The sequence below is a fragment of the Cherax quadricarinatus genome, chromosome 84, assembly GCF_038502225.1.
Source record: "Cherax quadricarinatus isolate ZL_2023a chromosome 84, ASM3850222v1, whole genome shotgun sequence".
NCBI lineage: Eukaryota > Metazoa > Arthropoda > Malacostraca > Decapoda > Parastacidae > Cherax > Cherax quadricarinatus.
Window position 1 is genome coordinate 3,884,516 of NC_091375.1, and position 20,018 is coordinate 3,904,533.

A 20,018-nucleotide genomic window follows, 5' to 3' on the forward strand; every position below is an offset into this window, starting at 1 on the left:
TACTAAAGCAGCAGGTATCGATAAAGGCTATAGCGCCAGCCAGCGATAAAGTGTAGAATTAACAGTGTAGCAAGTAAGTTAAGCGAGTAAGCAATAGAAAAACGACATGAAAGTAGCTCTCCAATGTTGTTGAATGTGTATCGGGCCACCAAACATACGCCAGCCTGCTATGTATCTTCCGCCACTCTAAACCTCTACCAGCATCTCCTCCATCAAACTAATTAAACTAACATCTCCTCCAAGGTAAGTGTAAATATAAAAGTGTAATTTTTTTTTTCAACAAACTGGCCGTATTCCACCGAGGCAGCGTGACCTAAAAAGAAAAGCCTAAAGTTTTTCTTTTTAAATTTAGTAATTTATACAGAAGGGGTTACAAGCCCCTTGCTCAAAAGTGTAAATATAAAAGGACCCCAATGGAAATACGTAAGTCACTCTTACTTTTTTGGGTTATCGTAGGTACTTTACGCATATGCTGCTGTGTATGATAATCTATGTACATAATTGTATTTGTGTATACCTGAATAAACTTATTATTTATTTATAAATTAAAATGTAAATATTTCTTATTTATAAATTAACCCTTAAATGGTCCAAACGTATATATACATTTTTTCAACATCTGAAAGTATGTAAAAAAATGTAGATCTTCTTTTTTGTTTTACATTTGAAAACGTTTTTTTTTTTTGTTATATTGTTATATTATTTTACATTTGAAAACATTTTTTTTTTTTTTTTGTTATACAGTGGACCCCCGGTTAACGATATTTTTTCACTCCAGAAGTATGTTCAGGTGCCAGTACTGACCGAATTTGTTCCCGTAAGGAATATTGTGAAGTAGATTAGTCCATTTCAGACCCCCAAACATACACGTACAAACGCACTTACATAAATACACTTACATAATTGGTCGCATTCGGAGGTAATCGTTATGCAGGGGTCCACTGTATTTGAAAATATGTAAAAAAAAGTAGATCTATTTTTGTAGCACTACGAATTTGAACGTTGATCTGTTTGGACCGTTTAAGGGTTAAAATGTAAATGTTTCTTATTTATAAGTTAAAATGTAAATCTTTCTTATTTATAAATTTCTTACATATATTGTTTGTGGATAGTGGTGGTGGCAGAAGCCTCCTCCACCACTAATATGTACAGCTTCTCTCAGTGGCCATTATAAACCCAACAACAACACTTCCATCACTTATCCTCACATACATTATGACATATTTTATTCATTCTAGAATATATATTATGTTTCTATGTTATTAATATTGTTTATTATGTCATATTAGATGAATTGTGATAGATAAATTAGCCAAAGAGATGATATTAGCATCATATTGAAGCATAAACTGGCCTTCCTCTCACCTCCTACATGTCTGCTACACTCCCTGCATGTCTGCTACACTCCCTGCATGTCTGCTACACTCCCTACATGTCTGCTACACTCCCTGCATGTCTGCTACACTCCCTGCATGTCTGCTACACTCCCTGCATGTCTGCTACACTCCCTGCATGTCTGCTACACTCCCTGCATGTCTGCTACACTCCCTGCATGTCTGCTACACTCCCTGCATGTCTGCTACACTCCCTGCATGTCTGCTACACTCCCTGCATGTCTGCTACACTCCCTGCATGTCTGCTACACTCCCTGCATGTCTGCTACACTCCCTGCATGCCTGCTACACTCCCTGCATGTCTGCTACACTCCCTGCATGTCTGCTACACTCCCTGCATGTCTGCTACACTCCCTGCATGTCTGCTACACTCCCTGCATGTCTGCTACACTCCCTGCATGTCTGCTACACTTCCTGCATGTCTGCTACACTCCCTGCATGTCTGCTACACTTCCTGCATGCTTGCTACACTCCCTGCATGTCTGCTACACTCCCTGTATGCCTGCTACACTCCCTGCATGTCTGCTACACTCCCTGCATGTCTGCTACACTCCCTGCATGTCTGCTACACTCCCTGCATGTCTGCTACACTCCCTGCATGTCTGCTACACTCCCTGCATGTCTGCTACACTCCCTGCATGCCTGCTACACTCCCTGCATGTCTGCTACACTCCCTGCATGTCTGCTACACTCCCTGCATGTCTGCTACACTCCCTGCATGTCTGCTACACTCCCTGCATGTCTGCTACACTCCCTGCATGTCTGCTACACTCCCTGCATGTCTGCTACACTCCCTGCATGTCTGCTACACTCCCTGCATGTCTGCTACACTCCCTGCATGTCTGCTACACTCCCTGCATGTCTGCTACACTCCCTGCATGTCTGCTACACTCCCTGCATGTCTGCTACACTCCCTGCATGTCTGCTACACTCCCTGCATGTCTGCTACACTCCCTGCATGTCTGCTACACTCCCTGCATGTCTGCTACACTCCCTGCATGTCTGCTACACTCCCTGCATGTCTGCTACACTCCCTGCATGTCTGCTACACTCCCTGCATGTCTGCTACACTCCCTGCATGTCTGGTACACTCCCTGCTTGTCTGCTACACTCCCTGCATGTCTGGTACACTCCCTGCTTGTCTGGTACACTCCCTGCATGTCTGCTACACTCCCTGCATGTCTGCTACACTTCCTGCATGTCTGCTACACTCCCTGCATGTCTGCTACACTCCCTGCATGTCTGCTACACTCGCTGCATGTCTGCTACACTCGCTGCATGTCTGCTACACTCCCTGCATGCCTGCTACACTCCCTGCATGTCTGGTACACTCCCTGCATGTCTGCTACACTCCCTGCCTCTGCTACACACTCCCAGCATGCCTGCTCCCTGCATGTCTGCTACACTCCCTGCATGTCTGCTACACTCCCTGCATCTGCTACACTCCCATGTCTGCTACACTCATGCCATGCCTGCTACACTCCCTGCATGTCTGCTACACTCCCTGCCTGCTACATGCATGTCTGCTACACTCTGCATGCTACACTCCCTACATGCCTGCTACACATGCCTGCTACACTCCCTGCATGTCTGCTACACTGCCCATGCCTGCTACACTGCCCTACATGCCTGCTACACTCCCAGCATGCCTGCATGTCTGCATGTCTGCTACACTCCCTGCATGTCTGCTACACTCCCTGCATGTCTGCTACACTCCCTGCATGTCTGCTACACTCCCTACATGTCTCCTACACTCCCTGCATGCCTGCTACACTCCCTACATGTCTCCTACACTCCCTGCATGCCTGCTACACTCCCTGCACTCCCTGCATGTCTGCTACACTCCCTGCATGCCTGCTACACTCCCTGCATGTCTGCTACACTCCCTACATGTCTGCTACACTCCCTGCATGTCTGCTGCACTCCCTGCATGTCTGCTACACTCCCTGAATACCTGCTACACTCCCTGCATGTCTGCTACACTCACTGCATGCCTGCTACACTACCTGCATGTCTGCTACACTCCCTGCATGTCTGCTACACTCCCTGCATGTCTGCTACACTCCCTGCATGCTTGCTACACTCCCTGCATACCTGCTACACTCCCTGCATACCTGCTACACTCCCTGCATGCCTGCTACACTCCCAGCATATCTGCTACACTCTCTGCATGCTTGCTACACTCCCTGCATGTCTGCTACACTACACTTCCTGCATGTCTGCTACCTTGCACTCCCTGCATGCCTGCTACACTCCCTGAATCCCTGCTACACTCCCTGCATGTCTGCTACACCTGCTACACTCCCTGCATACCTACACTGCATACCTCACTCCCTGCATGTCTGCTATACTCCCTGCATGTCTGCTACACTCCCTGCATGCTTGCTACACTCCCTGCATACCTGCACTCCCTGCATACCTGTGCTACACTCCCTGCATGTCTGCTACACTCCCTGCCTGCACTACACTTCCTGCATGCTTGCTACACTCCCTGCATGTCTGTCTGCTACACTCCCTGCATGTCTGCTACACACTCCTTGCATGTCTGCTCTGCACTACACTCCTGCATGCTTGCTACATCTGCTACACTCCCTGCTACACTCCCAGCATATCTGCTACACTCCCAGCATACCTGCTACACTCTCAGCATGCGTGCTACACTCCCTGCATGTCTGCTACACACTCTGCATATCTGCTACACTCCCTGCATGTCTGCTACACTCCCTGCATATCTGCTACACTCCCTGCATGCTTGCTACACTCCCTGCATACCTTCTACACTCCCTGCATGCCTGCTACACTCCCAGCATATCTGCTACACTCCCAGCATACCTGCTACACTCTCTGCATGCGTGCTACACTCCCTGCATGTCTGCTACACTCCCTGCATGTCTGCTACACTCCCTGCATATCTGCTACACTCCCAGCATGTCTGCTCCGCTCCCAGCATTTCTGCTCCACTCCCAGCATACTTGCTACACTACCTGCATGTCGGCTACACTCTTTGCATGCCTGCTACACTCCCTGCATGTCTGCAGCACTCCCTGCATATCTGCTACACTCCCTGCATGTCTGCTACACTCCCTGCATGTCTGCTACACTCCCTGCATGTCTGCTACACTCCCAGCATGCCTGCTACACTCCCAGCATACCTGCTACACTCTCTGCATGCGTGGTACACTCCCTGCATGTCTGCTACACTCCCTGCATGTCTGCTACACTCCCTGCATATCTGCTACACTCCCAGCATGTCTGCTCTGCTCCCAGCATTCCTGCTCCACTCCCAGCATACTTGCTACACTCCCTGCATGTCTGCTACACTCCCTGCATGCCTGCTACACTCCCTGCATGCCTGCTACACTCCCTGCATGCCTGCTACACTCCCTGCATGCCTGCTACACTCCCTGCATGCCTGCTACACACTCTGCATATCTGCTACACTCCATCAAACTAACTACGTAATTAAACTAACATCTCCAAGGTAAGTGCAAATATTTCTTATTTATAAATTAAAATGTAAATATTTCTTATTTATAAATTAAAATGTAAATTTTCTTCTTTTATTTTTTTCAAGAAACCGGCCGTATCCCACCAAGGCAGGGTGACCCAAAAAGAAAAACGAAAGTTTCTCTTCTCAAATTTAGTAATCCATACAAGAGAAGGGGCTTCTAGCCCCTCGCTCCCAGCATTTTAGTCGCCTCTTACAACACGCATGGCTTACGGAGGAAGAATTCTTTTCCACTTTCCCATGGAGATAAGAGGAAATAAACAAGAACAAGAACTAGAAAGAAAATAGCAGAAAACCCAGAGGGGTGTGTATATATATGCTTGTACAGTGGACCCCCGGTATTCGATATTAATCCGTTCCTGAGAGCTTATCGAATACCGAAAATATCGAAAAGCGAATCAATTTTCCCCATAAGAAATAATGGAAATCAAATTAATCCGTGCAAGACACCCAAAAGTATGAAAAAAAAATTTTTTACCCCATGAAATATTAATTTTAATACACACAAACTGAAGAAGACATGCACAGTTACACGACACTTGCCTTTATTGAAGATCTGGTGATGATTGATGGGATGGGAGGAGGGGAGAGTGTTAGTATTTAGAAGGGGAATCCCCTTCCATTAGGACTTGAGGTAGCAAGTCCTTTTCCGGGGTTACTTACCTTCTTCTTTTAATGCCACTAGGACCAGCTTGAGAGCCACTGGACCTCTGTCGCACAACAAATCTGTCCATAGAGCTCTGTACCTCCCGTTCCTTTACGATTTGTCTAAAATGGGCCACAACCTTGTCATTGTAAGTTACCAGCACGGCTTGCAATAGCTGTGTTAGGGTGATTTTCATCCATAAAGGTTTGCACTTCAACCCACTGTGCACACATTTCCTTAATTTTTGAAGTAGGCACAATGGATTCCACAACTGGCATAGGTTTCTCAGGGTTAGCCCCAAACCTTTCAAAATCTTTCTTAATTTCCATACTAATTCTCACCCTTTTTACCACAGGGTTGGCACTAGAAGCTTTCTTGGGGCCCATGGTGACTTATTTTGCAGAAACAAGCACCAAAAACAGTGATAATATGGATAATATGGAATGTACCGAATGTATCCTTAGATGCGCGCACACTGGCTGGCTTGTAAACACTGGCACACAAGGGGCAGTTCAGGCCACACGTGGACACGTCTCGTACGAATCGTATCGAATACCGGGTTTTCAATTGGATACCGAGGCAAAATTTTTGCGTTAAAATGCATAGAATACCGGATTTATCGAATACCGATGCCATCGAATACCGGGGGTCCACTGTGTATGTATGTGTAGTGTGACCTAAGCGTAAGTAGAAGTAGCAAGACATACCTGAAATTTTGCATGTTTATGAAACAGAAGAAAGGACACCAGCAATCCTACCATCATGTAAAACAATTACAGGCTTTCGTTTTACACTCACTTGGCAGGACGGTAGTACCTCCCTGGGCAGTTGCTGTTTACCAACCTACTACCTATTTAAAATGTAAATATTTCTTATTTATAAATTACGTTCATATATTGTTTGTGGATAGTGGTGGTGGCAGAAGCCTGTACAGCTTCTCTCAGTGGCCATTATAAACCCAACATCATTTCCATCACTTATCCTCACATACATTATGACATATTTTATTCATTCTAGAGTATATATATCATGTTTCTATGTTATTAATATTGTTTATTATGTCATATTAGATGAATTTATGATAGTTAAATAAGCTGTAGAATTGATAATAGCATCGTATTGAAGTACTATTATGTCAAGCCTCATGACAGCAGGAACGGATTAATTGGATTTCCATTACTTCTTATGGGGAAAATTAATTTGGCTAACGATAAAATCGGTTAAGGACAAGCTCTCTGGAACAGATTAAAATCGTTACCCGAGGGTCCACTGTATTGAGGTTTTGTGTTTGACGAAGTTATGTTCCCCCACACTGGCACTTTGGACTCTGATTTGTTTCACATTTGTCATTGCAATACTTTTCAAGCAGTGCAGTATATAAATTTGTGTATTTTTTATGTGCAGATGTATATGTATGTATACATTTGTAGTTTCTGTAGAATTTAAGTTTAGTAACTCCTATTGGATTTTCTTTTTTTTAATTACAGGTAATGTTTCGAATAAACTTCCTGGTGGTTATACTTTGCCTGGTTATGAATCGACCGTATCAGTTTTACTATTTTGTACCACTGATATCATTTTGGTATACTGTGATGCACATTACTCTTCTCCTGCCACCTCGCATCACTCGACCTTCACATGCAAACTCTGAGGCATCGCCGTTCAATTACCTTTACAGCATCATCAAGTTTGTGGGCCTCGGAGGATTTATTACAGTTTTGTTCCTGTCTGAGGTTAGTCCTTTCTTTAAAAAAAATGCTGAGCTGTTTAACTTGACACAGACACTGTATGATCCCTATAGATTTGGCACTTCCCCATGAATGTAATGGAATATAATAGAGGATGCCCGAAATGGAATGTAAATACATTTAAATTACAGTACTATTAGTGGAGTCTGGGAAATTCTGTGTAAAATTGGAATAAATAGAGATATGCTGTAATCTCCTGATGAATTGAAATCCCTTGGCTGTAACTAACAAAATGGAAATTTGTGCAAGTATAAATATTGTTTTAGAATAGTGTTCACAGGAAGAAGATAGTAGGTACATTGAAAGCCTTATTAATAAAAGCATGTTAGAACAGGATATTGTTAGAGAGCTACATGAAAAATAATAGTTGCCAACCCTATCATTTGGATGTGAAATACTGGTTTTTCAGAAAAAAAGGAAAACTTAAAATGGTTGAAGTAGACAGTGTTAGGACAGTGTTGAACAAATAGATAATGGTAGTGTGGTACAGAGAACATAGTTCATTGAATTTTAAAATAGCAGGAATAGTTTTAAAGTTATGGAAGTACAGTAAACTCTCCATTAAACGGACTTTGACAATATGGAACAAAATTCGCTGTGCCAGTAAATTTTGAAACAAATGACAAGGTCCTTGGTTTCAGAATTGTTTATTATTATTACTTCTTCTTTCAACAAACCAGCCATATCCCACCAAGGTGGGGTGGCCCAAAAAGAAAAAAGAAAGTTTCTCTTTTTAAATTTAGTAATGTATACAGGAGAAGGGGTTACTAGCCCCTTGCTCCTGGTATTTTAGTCGTCTCTTACAACACGCATGGCTTACGGAGGAAGAATTCTGTTCCACTACCCCATGGAAGTAAGAGGAAATAAACAAGAACAAGAACTACAGTGGACCCCCGGTTAACGATATTTTTTCACTCCAGAAGTATGTTCAGGTGCCAGTACTGACCGAATTTGTTCCCATAAGGAATATTGTGAAGTAGATTAGTCCATTTCAGACCCCCAAACATACACGTACAAACGCACTTACATAAATACACTTACATAACTGGTCGCATTCGGAGGTGATCGTTATGCGGGGGTCCACTGTATTAAGAAAATAGAAGAAAACCCACAGGGGTGTGTATATACATGTATATGCTTGTATATGCATGTGTTGTGTGACCTAAGTGTAAGTAGAAGTATCAAGACGTACCTGAAATCGTGCATGTACTGTATGAGACAGAAAAAGACACCAGCAATCCTTCCATCATGTAAAGCAATTACAGGCTTTTGTTTTTTACTCACTTGGCAGGACAGTAGTACCTCCCTGGGCAGTAGCTGTCTATCAACCTACTACCTAGGATTACTCTTAATGTCACTTCAAAATAATTTTTTCTCTATCCACCACAGTTACCATTATTGGCCACCTGCTCCCCTTAATTAGTCCATTAAATAGAGAGGGTTTACTGTAGTTAATTAGAAAAGGATAAATTATTAACATTTGTAACAGATTACATGGGTTACTTTATAAATAGTCATTATACCTGATATATTAAAACAATTAATATGTATGAGTTAATGAGTTTACATCATTCTTAAGTTACCTCTTATTTTGTAAATCTTTTCATATAATTCTAAAAGTTTGACCTTCTCATGTTTACGTAAGTTACAGTGGAACCTCTACTAATGAGTTTAATCCATTTTGTGACCTTGCTCGTATCTTGCAAATTGTATGCCGAGTTAATTTTCCTCATTTAAATTAATTGAAATGCAATTAATCCATTCCATCTCTCAGGAGGCACGACAGAATACTTCAGTATTTCGCTAATATCAACTCTACAGCTTATTTATCTGTCACAATTCATATAATATGACATAATAAATGATATAAATAACATAGAAACCTGATATATACTCTAGAATGAATAACATACTATGTCATTATGTGACAAGTGGTGGCGGCAATTCCCTACGCCGCCTTGTGGGTGAGCGGGGAAACCTCCCACCATCCCCCGACACTCCTGACACACCATCCCAGCTTTCGTGAATAATACGTGTTCATTTCCACTTCTCTCCTACAAGCTAGCTGTGTTTGTGAATTGTGTTTTGATCTTTTAATTACCATATCTGACTTACTGACTTGACTGAATGACTTACTGACTTGACTGAATGACTCAACTGACTGACTTACTGACTTGACTGAATGACTTACTGACTTGACTGACTGACTGACCCTGAAACGGTGTCTAGAGCAACTGATGCTTTACCGTCAGTTGTATAATGTACTGCAGGGTAAAATAGAACAGAAATTACAGAATTTATGCACACTCCAGTACAACCATCAACTTCAGTACCAGAACCTCTACCATCCACCTCAGCCCAGTAGGACCACAACATAACTCTCCACTCTCTTCACAATCATCCACAAATACCAGCACACACAGTTTAAGGTAAGAAATACTATTATTTCTGTTGCAGTTATAGTCTTAAGCAGTAAAAACTACATAATACATCACGACACTGTACTATAATTATATATTCACTTTTATTTTTGTAAGATCTGGAGGTCTAAAAAAAAGTTGTTTGAGGGGGGAAAGTTCACATCCTGAATTTTTGCATGTATCCAGAAACAAAAAATCGATCGAGCAACTGCTCCCATCCTGAAAAACTTGTATGGTGGGGCACTCATAAGCCGAGGTTCCACTGTATATACATTGCTATTATCTTCACCAATTTTCACCTGATGGTTGTGATTGTTAAATCCAAATACTGTATGTTATTCCTCTACTCTTATAATGTCAAAATTGTTTAGATGTACCCTCTGTACAGTACTTCCTTTGTACCTGTCACTTTTAATATACAGTGAACCCCCGACTTACGAAGGCCTCATCTTATGATAAAATCGACTGATGAAGCGTTTCAGCGTAACAAAATTTCCCCGACCTATGAAGAAAAACTCGACTTACATTATTCGTCCCGAACGCATTCTGTCTGGCCAGAGCACCTCAGCTCAGCTAGTGCCATTGTTTACAAGCCACCAAGTGTCCAAAGAAAGCTTCTAGTGCCAACCCTATGGTAAAAAGGGTAAGAAATACTATCGTACCACGGTCAGCTGCTGCTGCACCACCGTCAGCCGTTGCTGCACCACCGTCATCTGCTGCTGTTCCATGGTCAGCTGCTGATGTTGCTGTACCATGGTCAGCTGCTGCTTCTGCTGTACCACAGTCAGCTGCTGCTGTACCACGGTCAGCTGCTGCTGCACCACCGTCAGCTGTACTACTCGAAGATGTGGAGAGACTGTTGTTGGTGTGGCTTAACGAGGAACAATTACTGAGAAACAATTAACCCCAGAGGGTTAGCCACCCAGGATAACCCAAGAAAGTCAGTGTATCATCGAGGACTGTCTAACTTATTTCCATTGGGGTCTTTAATCTTGTCCCCCAGGATGTAACCCACACTAGTCGACTAACACCCAGGTGAACAGGCAAAAATGCCTGGAACTAGTGCTCATATTGGTGAATATAAGGCTAGCAAAGGTTGGTTTGAGAGATTTAAGAATCATAGTGGCATAAACAGTGTGATAAGGCATGGTGAAGCTGAAAAATTCCAACCCCAACAAGTGTTTAATCGTGACGAAATAGGCCTGTTCTGGAAGAAAATGCCAAACAGGACCTACATTACTCAGGAGGAAAGGGCACTCCCAGGACACAAGCCTATGAAAGACAGGCTAACTCTCATGTTTTGTTGTAATACTAGTGGGGATTGCAAAGTGAAGCCTTTACTCATGTATCACTCTGAAATTTCCAGAGTGTTCAAGAAAAACAGTGTCCCATCACTCATCACTACATCTTCAATTAAGGTAAGTGTCATTGATTCTTCATTTAGTACAGTATATTGTGCATGTATCCTTCTTTTTGTGTGTAGGAAAATGTATATTTCGTGTGGTAATTTTTTTTTTCATACTTTGGGGAACGGATTAATTGGATTTCCATTATTTCTTGTGGGGAAAATTAATTCAACTTATGATAATTTCGTCTAACGATGAGCTCTCTGGAACGGATTAATATCATAAGTTGAGGGTCCACTGTATGTTTAACTGTACCTCCTGTACAGTACTTCCTTAATACTTATGACTTTTAACATATGTGTTTAGCCATTCCTCCTACACTTTCTTTGTACCTGTTAGAAAAAATGTCACTTTTCTTATTGCTCAGATTGTATGAAAATGTTTATTCAGATTTATTTTATAATGCTAGCATAAAAATAATGCCAGCAAAATATGTTGCTACAGTGGAACCCCTGAGTTTCTGCCGCCCTGAGTATCAGCCGCTTTGAGTTTTAACTGCTTTTTTCGGCTAAATTTTGTCCCGAGTTTTTGCTGTTGCCCAATGTTTTGGCCTGCGTACCAGACCTGTCCACCTGCTTGCACCTACGCGCCACCCCATGCAAGCATTGTGAGCCAGTCTAGCTTTGTTTATCCTTGAGTGAACATTACCCTGCATGCTCATCCAAACATTTCACAATAAATTCATTGTGTTTAGTGCTTGTTTATTGATTGTGTCTGTAAAATAAGCCACCATGGGCCCAAAGAAACTTCATAGTGGCAGTGAGGCAGTGGTGGAGGCAGTGGTTGAGGCAGTAGTTGAGGCAGTAGTTGAGGCAGTAGTTGAGGCATTGGTTGAGGCAATGGTTGAGGCTGTGGTGGAGGCAGTGGTTGAGGCAGTTGAAGCAGTAGTGGAGGCAGTGGTTGAAGCAGTGGTGGAGTCAGTGGTTGAGGCAGTGGTTGAGGCAGTTGAGGCAGTGGTTGAAGCAGTGGTGGAGGTAGTGGTTGAGGCAGTTGAGGCAGTGGTTGAAGCAGTGGCGGAGGCAGTGGTTGAGGCAATAATAAGTCCTTCCTCTCTCCTCCTCCCTATCTTTCAGATGCCAACAAGAATCTTCAATAAAGGTACGTAAATGTGATTTTAAATGTTTATTTATGTATTGTATTACTCATATAATACTACATGTATGTTTTAAGTACTATATATACATATGTTAAACTATAGTTATTCTTTAAAAAGTGTATTTTTTTGTGAATATTTTTGTGGGTCTGGAATGGATTAATTGTATTTACATTATTTCTTATGGGAAATATTGCTTCGACTTTCGGCCGTTTTGAGTTTAGGCCTAGCTCCTGGAACGGATTATGGCCAAAACTTGGGGGTTCCACTGTACTTTTTAAAAACTTGTGGACCTCCTCTGCTTTTCAAGAGTCTTAACTTACTTAATATACAAAACATCCACACTTATTATAGTGCCTACTACATACACAGAACACTACACTCAAATATAAACCCTCCTCTCAAACTCCTCCTTGATAACTACAACAGAACACACAACCATAATACAAGACACATATCACGCTTCAATATCCCTCGTGTCCATCTCTCTCTGTGCAAAAATGTTATGCATGTAAAGGGCCTGAAGATCTGGAATTTATTATCAGAACACACTAAAGGACCCCTGCCTGTAAATCAATTTAAGGCCCTACTTAGAAACCTCATCAAACGAAACTAACCAGACAAACCGTACTTAATACCTACCAGTTACTCAAATGATGTTTCAGTTTTATTACTTTATATTGTGCTGAGGATTGCTCAACCATGTACTCATTACTTCAAAATTAGGGTGTTTCAACTTCATTGTTTTTAATACTAAATTGTTTTACTTCATATTGTAAATTGTTTAAATTGTTCTATGTAATACGTACTGTACTTCGAAATTAGAATGTTCACACTTCATCGTTTTAAAAAATTGTAATACTGTACTTCATATTATAAATTGTTTAAATTGTTCTGTTGTAATCCTACAATTTTTATAAGATAATTCAAAACTGTAATTGTTCTCTACTAAACTTGTGTACTAGACTTGTTAAAACCATATAGCATTACCTGTTAACCATTTCAGGGTCCCCAGGCCCTCTCCCAGACTTGTTCTCAGGGTTGCCCAAATTTAAAAAAAAAAATTATTTTTTTTCTGATGAAAAGATAGAGAATCTTTTCCCGATCATAATGACACCAAAAGTATGAAATTTGATAGAAAACTTAGGGAATTATGCTCTCACGAGGTTAGCGGTCTTGACGATGTTTACGCATCAGCAATTTTGCCCACTTTGATCCCTATTTTTGCCCAATTCCAGTGTACTAGTCGACAAAAATCATAACTATTTCACTAGAACTCCATTTTTTCTATCGAATGAGTACAAGAAACCACCCATTTACCAATTTCAACTATCCAATACAGTGGTCAGAATTTAGCAATTTTGCCAATTTTACACAAATTTCAAAAGATGCCAATTTCCAAATAGGGTCCAGAATAAACAAGAAAGACATTCCTGGTACTAAAATAACATTTCCTCTGTTCGTTAGTCACGTCCCCATGCCTCTCTTACATTCTTTTGCTTTCCACTTTGAATTTTTATTCTCACAAAAAATAGAAGATTTACTGTTATGTAGACTACTGCATTAGTGTAGAAATGGTATAAATAATATCAGTGCACTTGTGAAAGAATATTAGACTCGCCAGTTGACGTGTATTGGATGCTTAGCATGATTTGTTAACTTTTGGACTTTGGTAAAAATCGGACATTTCTGCTACTTTGAGCTCAATTTCAAGGTACTTTTCATTGTAAAACCAATCAAAATCATCTCAATTTCTGTAATATGTCTTCCATTCTATAAAATGAGATCAGGAAAACTAGAATACAACAATAAATACCATAAGAAAATATTGTGCAAAGTCGGTGTTTTAATCCAAAAACACAGTCAAAGTTTTTTTTTTCTCATTACGCACTGTGTGCTGCAGGATATTTTTTATACTGTGCACACTGACCACATAGACCCATTCTTTCATACGTAGGCCTACCAGCTTTCTCTCACTAGATTTCAGGGCGCTAGAATTTAGGCGTACTAGTACGTCAAAAACCCTGGTGCGTAAGCTGTACTACTACGTCCGAAACCCTGAAAGGGTTAATAATCAGTTCTCTTGTACTCACTGTAACTCATTTAATGACTGTTTAATCTGTTATTGCCTTATTAATCTTAAGGTAACTTTAAGTTTGCCCAAAATGCTCTGCATACAAGGGGCTTTTGGCATGTACACTCAACTATATTATATTCCTTTGTACAATCATGTATCATGTCAAAATAAATTTTATAATTATTATTATTATTACGTTGTTTTTCATTTCGATATTTTTTTTTTTTTAACAAGTTGGCCGTCTCCCATCGAGGCAGGGTGACCCAAAAAGAAAGAAAATCCCCAAAAAGAAAATACTTCCATCATCATTCAACACTTTCACCTCACTCACACATAATCACTGTTTTTGCAGAGGTGCTCAGAATACAACAGTTTAGAAGCATATACGTATAAAGATACACAACATATCCCTCCAAACTGCCAAACTTGGGTTATTTCATACAACTCGATTCAAAATTCAGCCATCAGCTCAACTGGAGCCCCCAACCTGTTCACTGGCTTGGTTGGGTTTAAAGTCAGTAACAACTGACATTGCTGTCACATTTGACATACACCACCACTCTAGCAGATAATGGAGTGGGAGTATATTTTATGTATATTATACTGTACTGTAGATAAAGTAAACATATGCTCATATGGAAATTGTAAATACATATTTCAGTGTGTTGCTGCAAGAACGCACTATTGCTTCTTCTGTTGGGTTTGCAGATTTTCAGTATTTTTCTGTCTCACAGCTGCTATCCCTTCCACTTCTTTCACCCTTTTATATGTAAGCACCCGTCATTTTTTTTTCATTCAGTTTTCTTGGGCATTTATTTTTTTTATTTCAAAACCATATAAACTTTAGGAAATTATCATATCTTCCTTTCCTTAACTATATAAATATCCTAATCACTTAAGGGTAGGCACACACCGGGGCTTATTTTTTATTAGATGTTTTCAGTTTCACCTAATTTTCCTCTCAAACTCATATAACCTTATCCTCTTACATCATTCCTAATTCATATTATACAATTGAGAAAGGAATGGTAAACTTTTTTAATATTGTACCTTTTTAATATTGTACTTTTTTAATACATGTATTGTACCTTTTTAAAAGCATTAGTTCAGTAAATGTGTACAATTATTTGTTTTAAGAGCATATATTTTGAGGATTATCATGAAAATATTTTGTTTCTATTTACTTTGCAGGTTTTCTTCGAAAAAATATTTGTTATGCGGCCTTGGAAGGCATTGTTTGTCACAACTGATGATGATATTCATGAATGGTGGTTTCGGTGGCAGCTGGACAGATACAGGTACGTTTGTTCCAGTATAGTATGGCTGGCTATTTCTTTGAAAAAGTATGCGTACTTTATATTTTAGTTTTATGGACTTCTTATAAGAGAATTTTCCATGCATTTGTCATGTTCCAGTTGTATTAATAAGTTATATTCTTTACCAGCCTCCTTTATGGTATGATCTTCGCACTGTTGTACAATGGTCTTGCACAGTACAGCCTTATAGATGACAAAAGTGGCTCAAATTTAATGGGTGGCAGATTAGCCTTACTGGTATCCTTCATAGCAACAGTCTTCATTGCTTCTTACTCCACTATGACATTGATTTGCACTAACAAACCAGACTGCAATGAGATTCATCCATATGTGGCGTGGGTGCCAGTAAGTGAATGTTCTGTTTTTAAGTGCATGCTAATAGACTTGGTTATATTCTACAGTCAGACCTCCCAAGTTCATATGAATTCAGAATCTGCAAATAGCTGTACCTCTAAATTCTGTTTGTATAATATATTTGATTTCTTCTCATTTTATGCTCCAGAGGCCTTATCTCTTTAAATATAAGTTTAATCTAGTTAATACTGAATTTCATAAGAGAGACTGTCTAGAAAAAACTGAGATTTGGGTGTGGGAAATCATTGAGATCACTTTGAGTAAAATCCTATGGTTAGTATTTAGATTAGTGGCTGTACACCAAGCTATGAAATGGGCACCACAAAAAGGCCTATGAATAATCAAAGGTATCCTTGTGTGGCCCTTTAGTAAAAATTTTTTTTTTTTTATTATCACACTGGCCGATTCCCACCAAGGCAGGGTGGCCCGAAAAAGAAAAACTTTCACCATCATTCACTCCATCACTGTCTTGCCAGAAGGGTGCTTTACACTACAGTTTTTAAACTGCAACATTAACACCCCTCCTTCAGAGTGCAGGCACTGTACTTCCCATCTCCAGGACTCACAAAACCTCCTTTACCCCCTCCCTCCAACCCTTCCTAGGCCGACCCCTACCCCGCCTTCCTTCCACTACAGACTGATACACTCTTGAAGTCATTCTGTTTCGCTCCATTCTCTCTACATGTCCGAACCACCTCAACAACCCTTCCTCAGCCCTCTGAACAACAGTTTTGGTAATCCCGCACCTCCTCCTAACTTCCAAACTACGAATTCTCTGCATTATATTCACACCACACATTGCCCTCAGACATGACATCTCCACTGCCTCCAGCCTTCTCCTCGCTGCAACATTCATCACCCACGCTTCACACCCATATAAGAGCGTTGGTAAAACTATACTCTCATACATTCCCCTCTTTGTAAAAATGTTGACTATTAAAAGCATATGGATTTTGGGGTTTGACTGTACATGTATTAATTTTTACAATACAAACCTTGCTTTCTTGAAAATTCATTAGTGGTGAAAATTTAAACCTATCAAGAGAAATGTTTTTTTTTTTTTTTCAGGGAGTTGGAATTTTATGCAGTAGTTTAAGCATGGTAGGAGTTTAGGGGGGGGGGATCATCAGACATATTAGCATGTTACATGAAAGTGGACAGGTACCTGAAGTCAGTTCCTGACCAGCTGGGCTGACGTTCATATGTTCGTTGGTTTGCGTGTGGCCAGCAGTAACAGCCTGGTTGATTAGGCCTTAATCTACTGCAAGGTCTAGTCATGGACTGGGCCACAGGAGTATTGACCCCTATTGCCCAGTGTGTATACTGTTGGAGTGTGAGCAAGGAAATATCTATGAAGTGATTTCAAGGAAACCAGTTTGCCAGGAGTTTTGGAGATGGGATGTTTGGTAAATTCTAACACTGCACATACTTTTGTTGCATCTTTTTCAGAAACTATGGCATATTAATTGAAATCACATTTTTGTATACACCACCGTTGTACTGTATTGACAAGATGTGGAAGAGAAGTTAATTAATACAAGAAACAATTGTCCATGCCTCAGTTGTCCCAGTGTCTCTTAGAATTAGTAAACTCACCTTGCCTAATTCATTTTTTTTTACTTACTATAATCTCAATCTGGCTCCATACCCCATGCCAAACTCCTCCCCTCTTTATTGTCCAGTTCTCTTGGATGTCCAGCAACAGTGACATCCAAGAGAACTGCAGTGATAAATATACCAAAAGTCAGAAGGAAAAATATGAACTTAGAATCAGTCATTATCATATTCAGATCCTGAAATTTATCCATTATACTTCACCAACAAATACCTTAATCCCTTAATGTGAAGAGACACTGCATTCCTTGAAACCATTTTTAAACTACAATGTTATGTCTTCAAAGATATGAAAATATACTTCTCAGTACTGTAGTTTAAAACCTTAACATAAGATGGAGTTCGATGAAAATAAATGGTATAAAATACCATGCATGTGTGTTTATGTTTCCAAGATGGAGTTCACACAATGTAAACATAATATTGGATATTATTGTTTTTATTATATGTTGTATAATGTGTTCATTTTTTTGGGGGGGAGGGAGGCTGGGGAGAATAAGGGGGTAGCTAAATCCTGAATTACAATACAGTTTATACAGAATACATTCTTTAGTTTAACAGCACAGTTTATTAGCACATACTCAGAAATGCAGTTGCTGCACTATACAATTCATACATAAGGAAGTGAGGTAGGGATTTGCTAAAAAAGGTTATAGTTAAACACTCTACATGCATTCTTACAAAAATAGTAATAGAATTTTTTATTTTTTTTGCTTTCAGATCTTGGGTTTTATTGTCCTGCGGAATATGGTGGGTATTCTCAGGACTCGTTACTCCTCATTTTTTGCCTGGTTTGGCCGCATTTCTCTTGAATTGTTTGTTTGTCAGTATCATATATGGCTGGCTGCAGACACACATGGTGTTCTAGTTTTAATACCTTCATATCCTGTTGCAAATGTTCTTGTCACATCATTTATATTTATATGTGTTTGTCATGAGATTCATCACATCACTAATAAAATTACTCCATTTTTGGTACCAAATGATTCTCTTAGGGCAGTGCGCAATCTGAGTGTGTTTGGGTTTCTATTAATGGCCATAGGTGTTCATGATGGTGTCTTTTAAGCCTTTTATGAAACATCATCTTGGCAGCTATGCTACCAGTAGGAAATTATATAACTCCAGTAGCTACACTAGGATATATTATCAAGCTCTCTTTGGTAATGTAAAGTTTTAGATCTCATAGTGATGATCGAAAGTTGTTTTGGAGTATTGTTCCATATATTTGTACTTTGTTTGATAGTGCTATTAGATTGATCATTGTAACTTAAAAAACAGTATTATATTTATATTGAAGTACAATATGTTTCAGGGATAAAATGACCTTACATTGTTATCCCATTCACTGCCTTATCCAATTTTCAGTGCAAACACAGTGCTGCACTGTTGCTTCTTTTATACTCTTTCTGGTAATGTTTTTATGTTTGCAACAGCACCTTTGTTAACCCTTAAACTGTCCACATGTTGATCTACGTGCACGTGTGCAGTGCTCCGAACATAGATCAATGTTTCATTTTTCATTCCTTCAAATTTGGCGCTAGAGGCCTGAGTCGCCTAGACATGAAAGAATGGGTCTGTGCACTCAGTGTGCACAGTATGAAAAAAATCGCGGGACCACTTAGTAACTTGTGGGAGCACCAGATCAATTGAGCGCCAGCTAGAGCAAATAGCATGGCAAACACCAGTGATTTACTATCATGTCATATTAACACTCACATTTTAAGAGAAAAGTAAAAACTAGGTTAGATAAATACATGAGTGGGTGTGACTTGGACCTGACTAGCTTGTGCTACTAGGTTAGATGCCATGCTCCTTCCTTCAGTGGATGTGACCTGACTAGGTGGGTCATTGGTCTAAGCCCAGGGGGGGGGTAACATGGACCTGCCTTGCATGGGCCAGTAGGCCTGCTGCATTGTGCCTTCTTTCTTATGCATTCGGCTGACTGGCTGGCTGGCTTTAGCTGTCTCTGTCTGTCTATATCTCTGTCTGTTTGTCAATATCTCTGTCTATCTGTCTATATCTCTGTCTCTCACATGTACTCGTAAGTTCAGTTATTATACATAATGTAAAATACTTAGGATAACCCAATTCCAGGCCAAGTGCTGTACAGTGTTTGTAGATATAAGACATAAATAAACATGATGCAAGTAATAGCAATGTCACTTGCTCAGCAATCAAGGAGTGGCACATAAACCACAAACCAACAGGTTTACTAGCTGCTTCCTGAGACAGAGACAAGCAGATGGAAAGACAGACACACACATGCAAACAGAAAGATAAGCAGAACTAGACAGACAGATAAGCAGAGCTAGACAGACAGACAGATACAGATAGACAGACAGACAGATACAGATAGACTAACAGACAGGCGTACAGAGACATGTTTGTGTGCAACAGTAAAAACATATAAAGCCAAGGTTCCTGCAGCAGCACACATTCATC

The 20,018-nt window shown here is 40.3% G+C and overlaps 1 protein-coding gene across 2 annotated transcripts in view; it reads left to right on the forward strand.

The window, feature by feature from the left end:
* The window catches only part of LOC128704438 (N-acetylneuraminate (7)9-O-acetyltransferase), a gene marked incomplete at its 5' end in the record, with an annotated part of 49,674 nt that extends 30,603 nt beyond the window's left edge, over positions 1-19,071 (forward strand). The window contains 4 exon segments of one of the 2 annotated variants that reach the window (XM_070102955.1): positions 7,036-7,281; positions 15,484-15,590; positions 15,737-15,953; positions 18,297-19,071. In XM_070102955.1, the coding sequence (XP_069959056.1) occupies positions 7,036-7,281; positions 15,484-15,590; positions 15,737-15,953; positions 18,297-18,641 (915 nt within the window). 2 annotated transcript variants of the gene reach the window in all.
* Between the last annotated feature and the right edge of the window lie 947 nt (positions 19,072-20,018).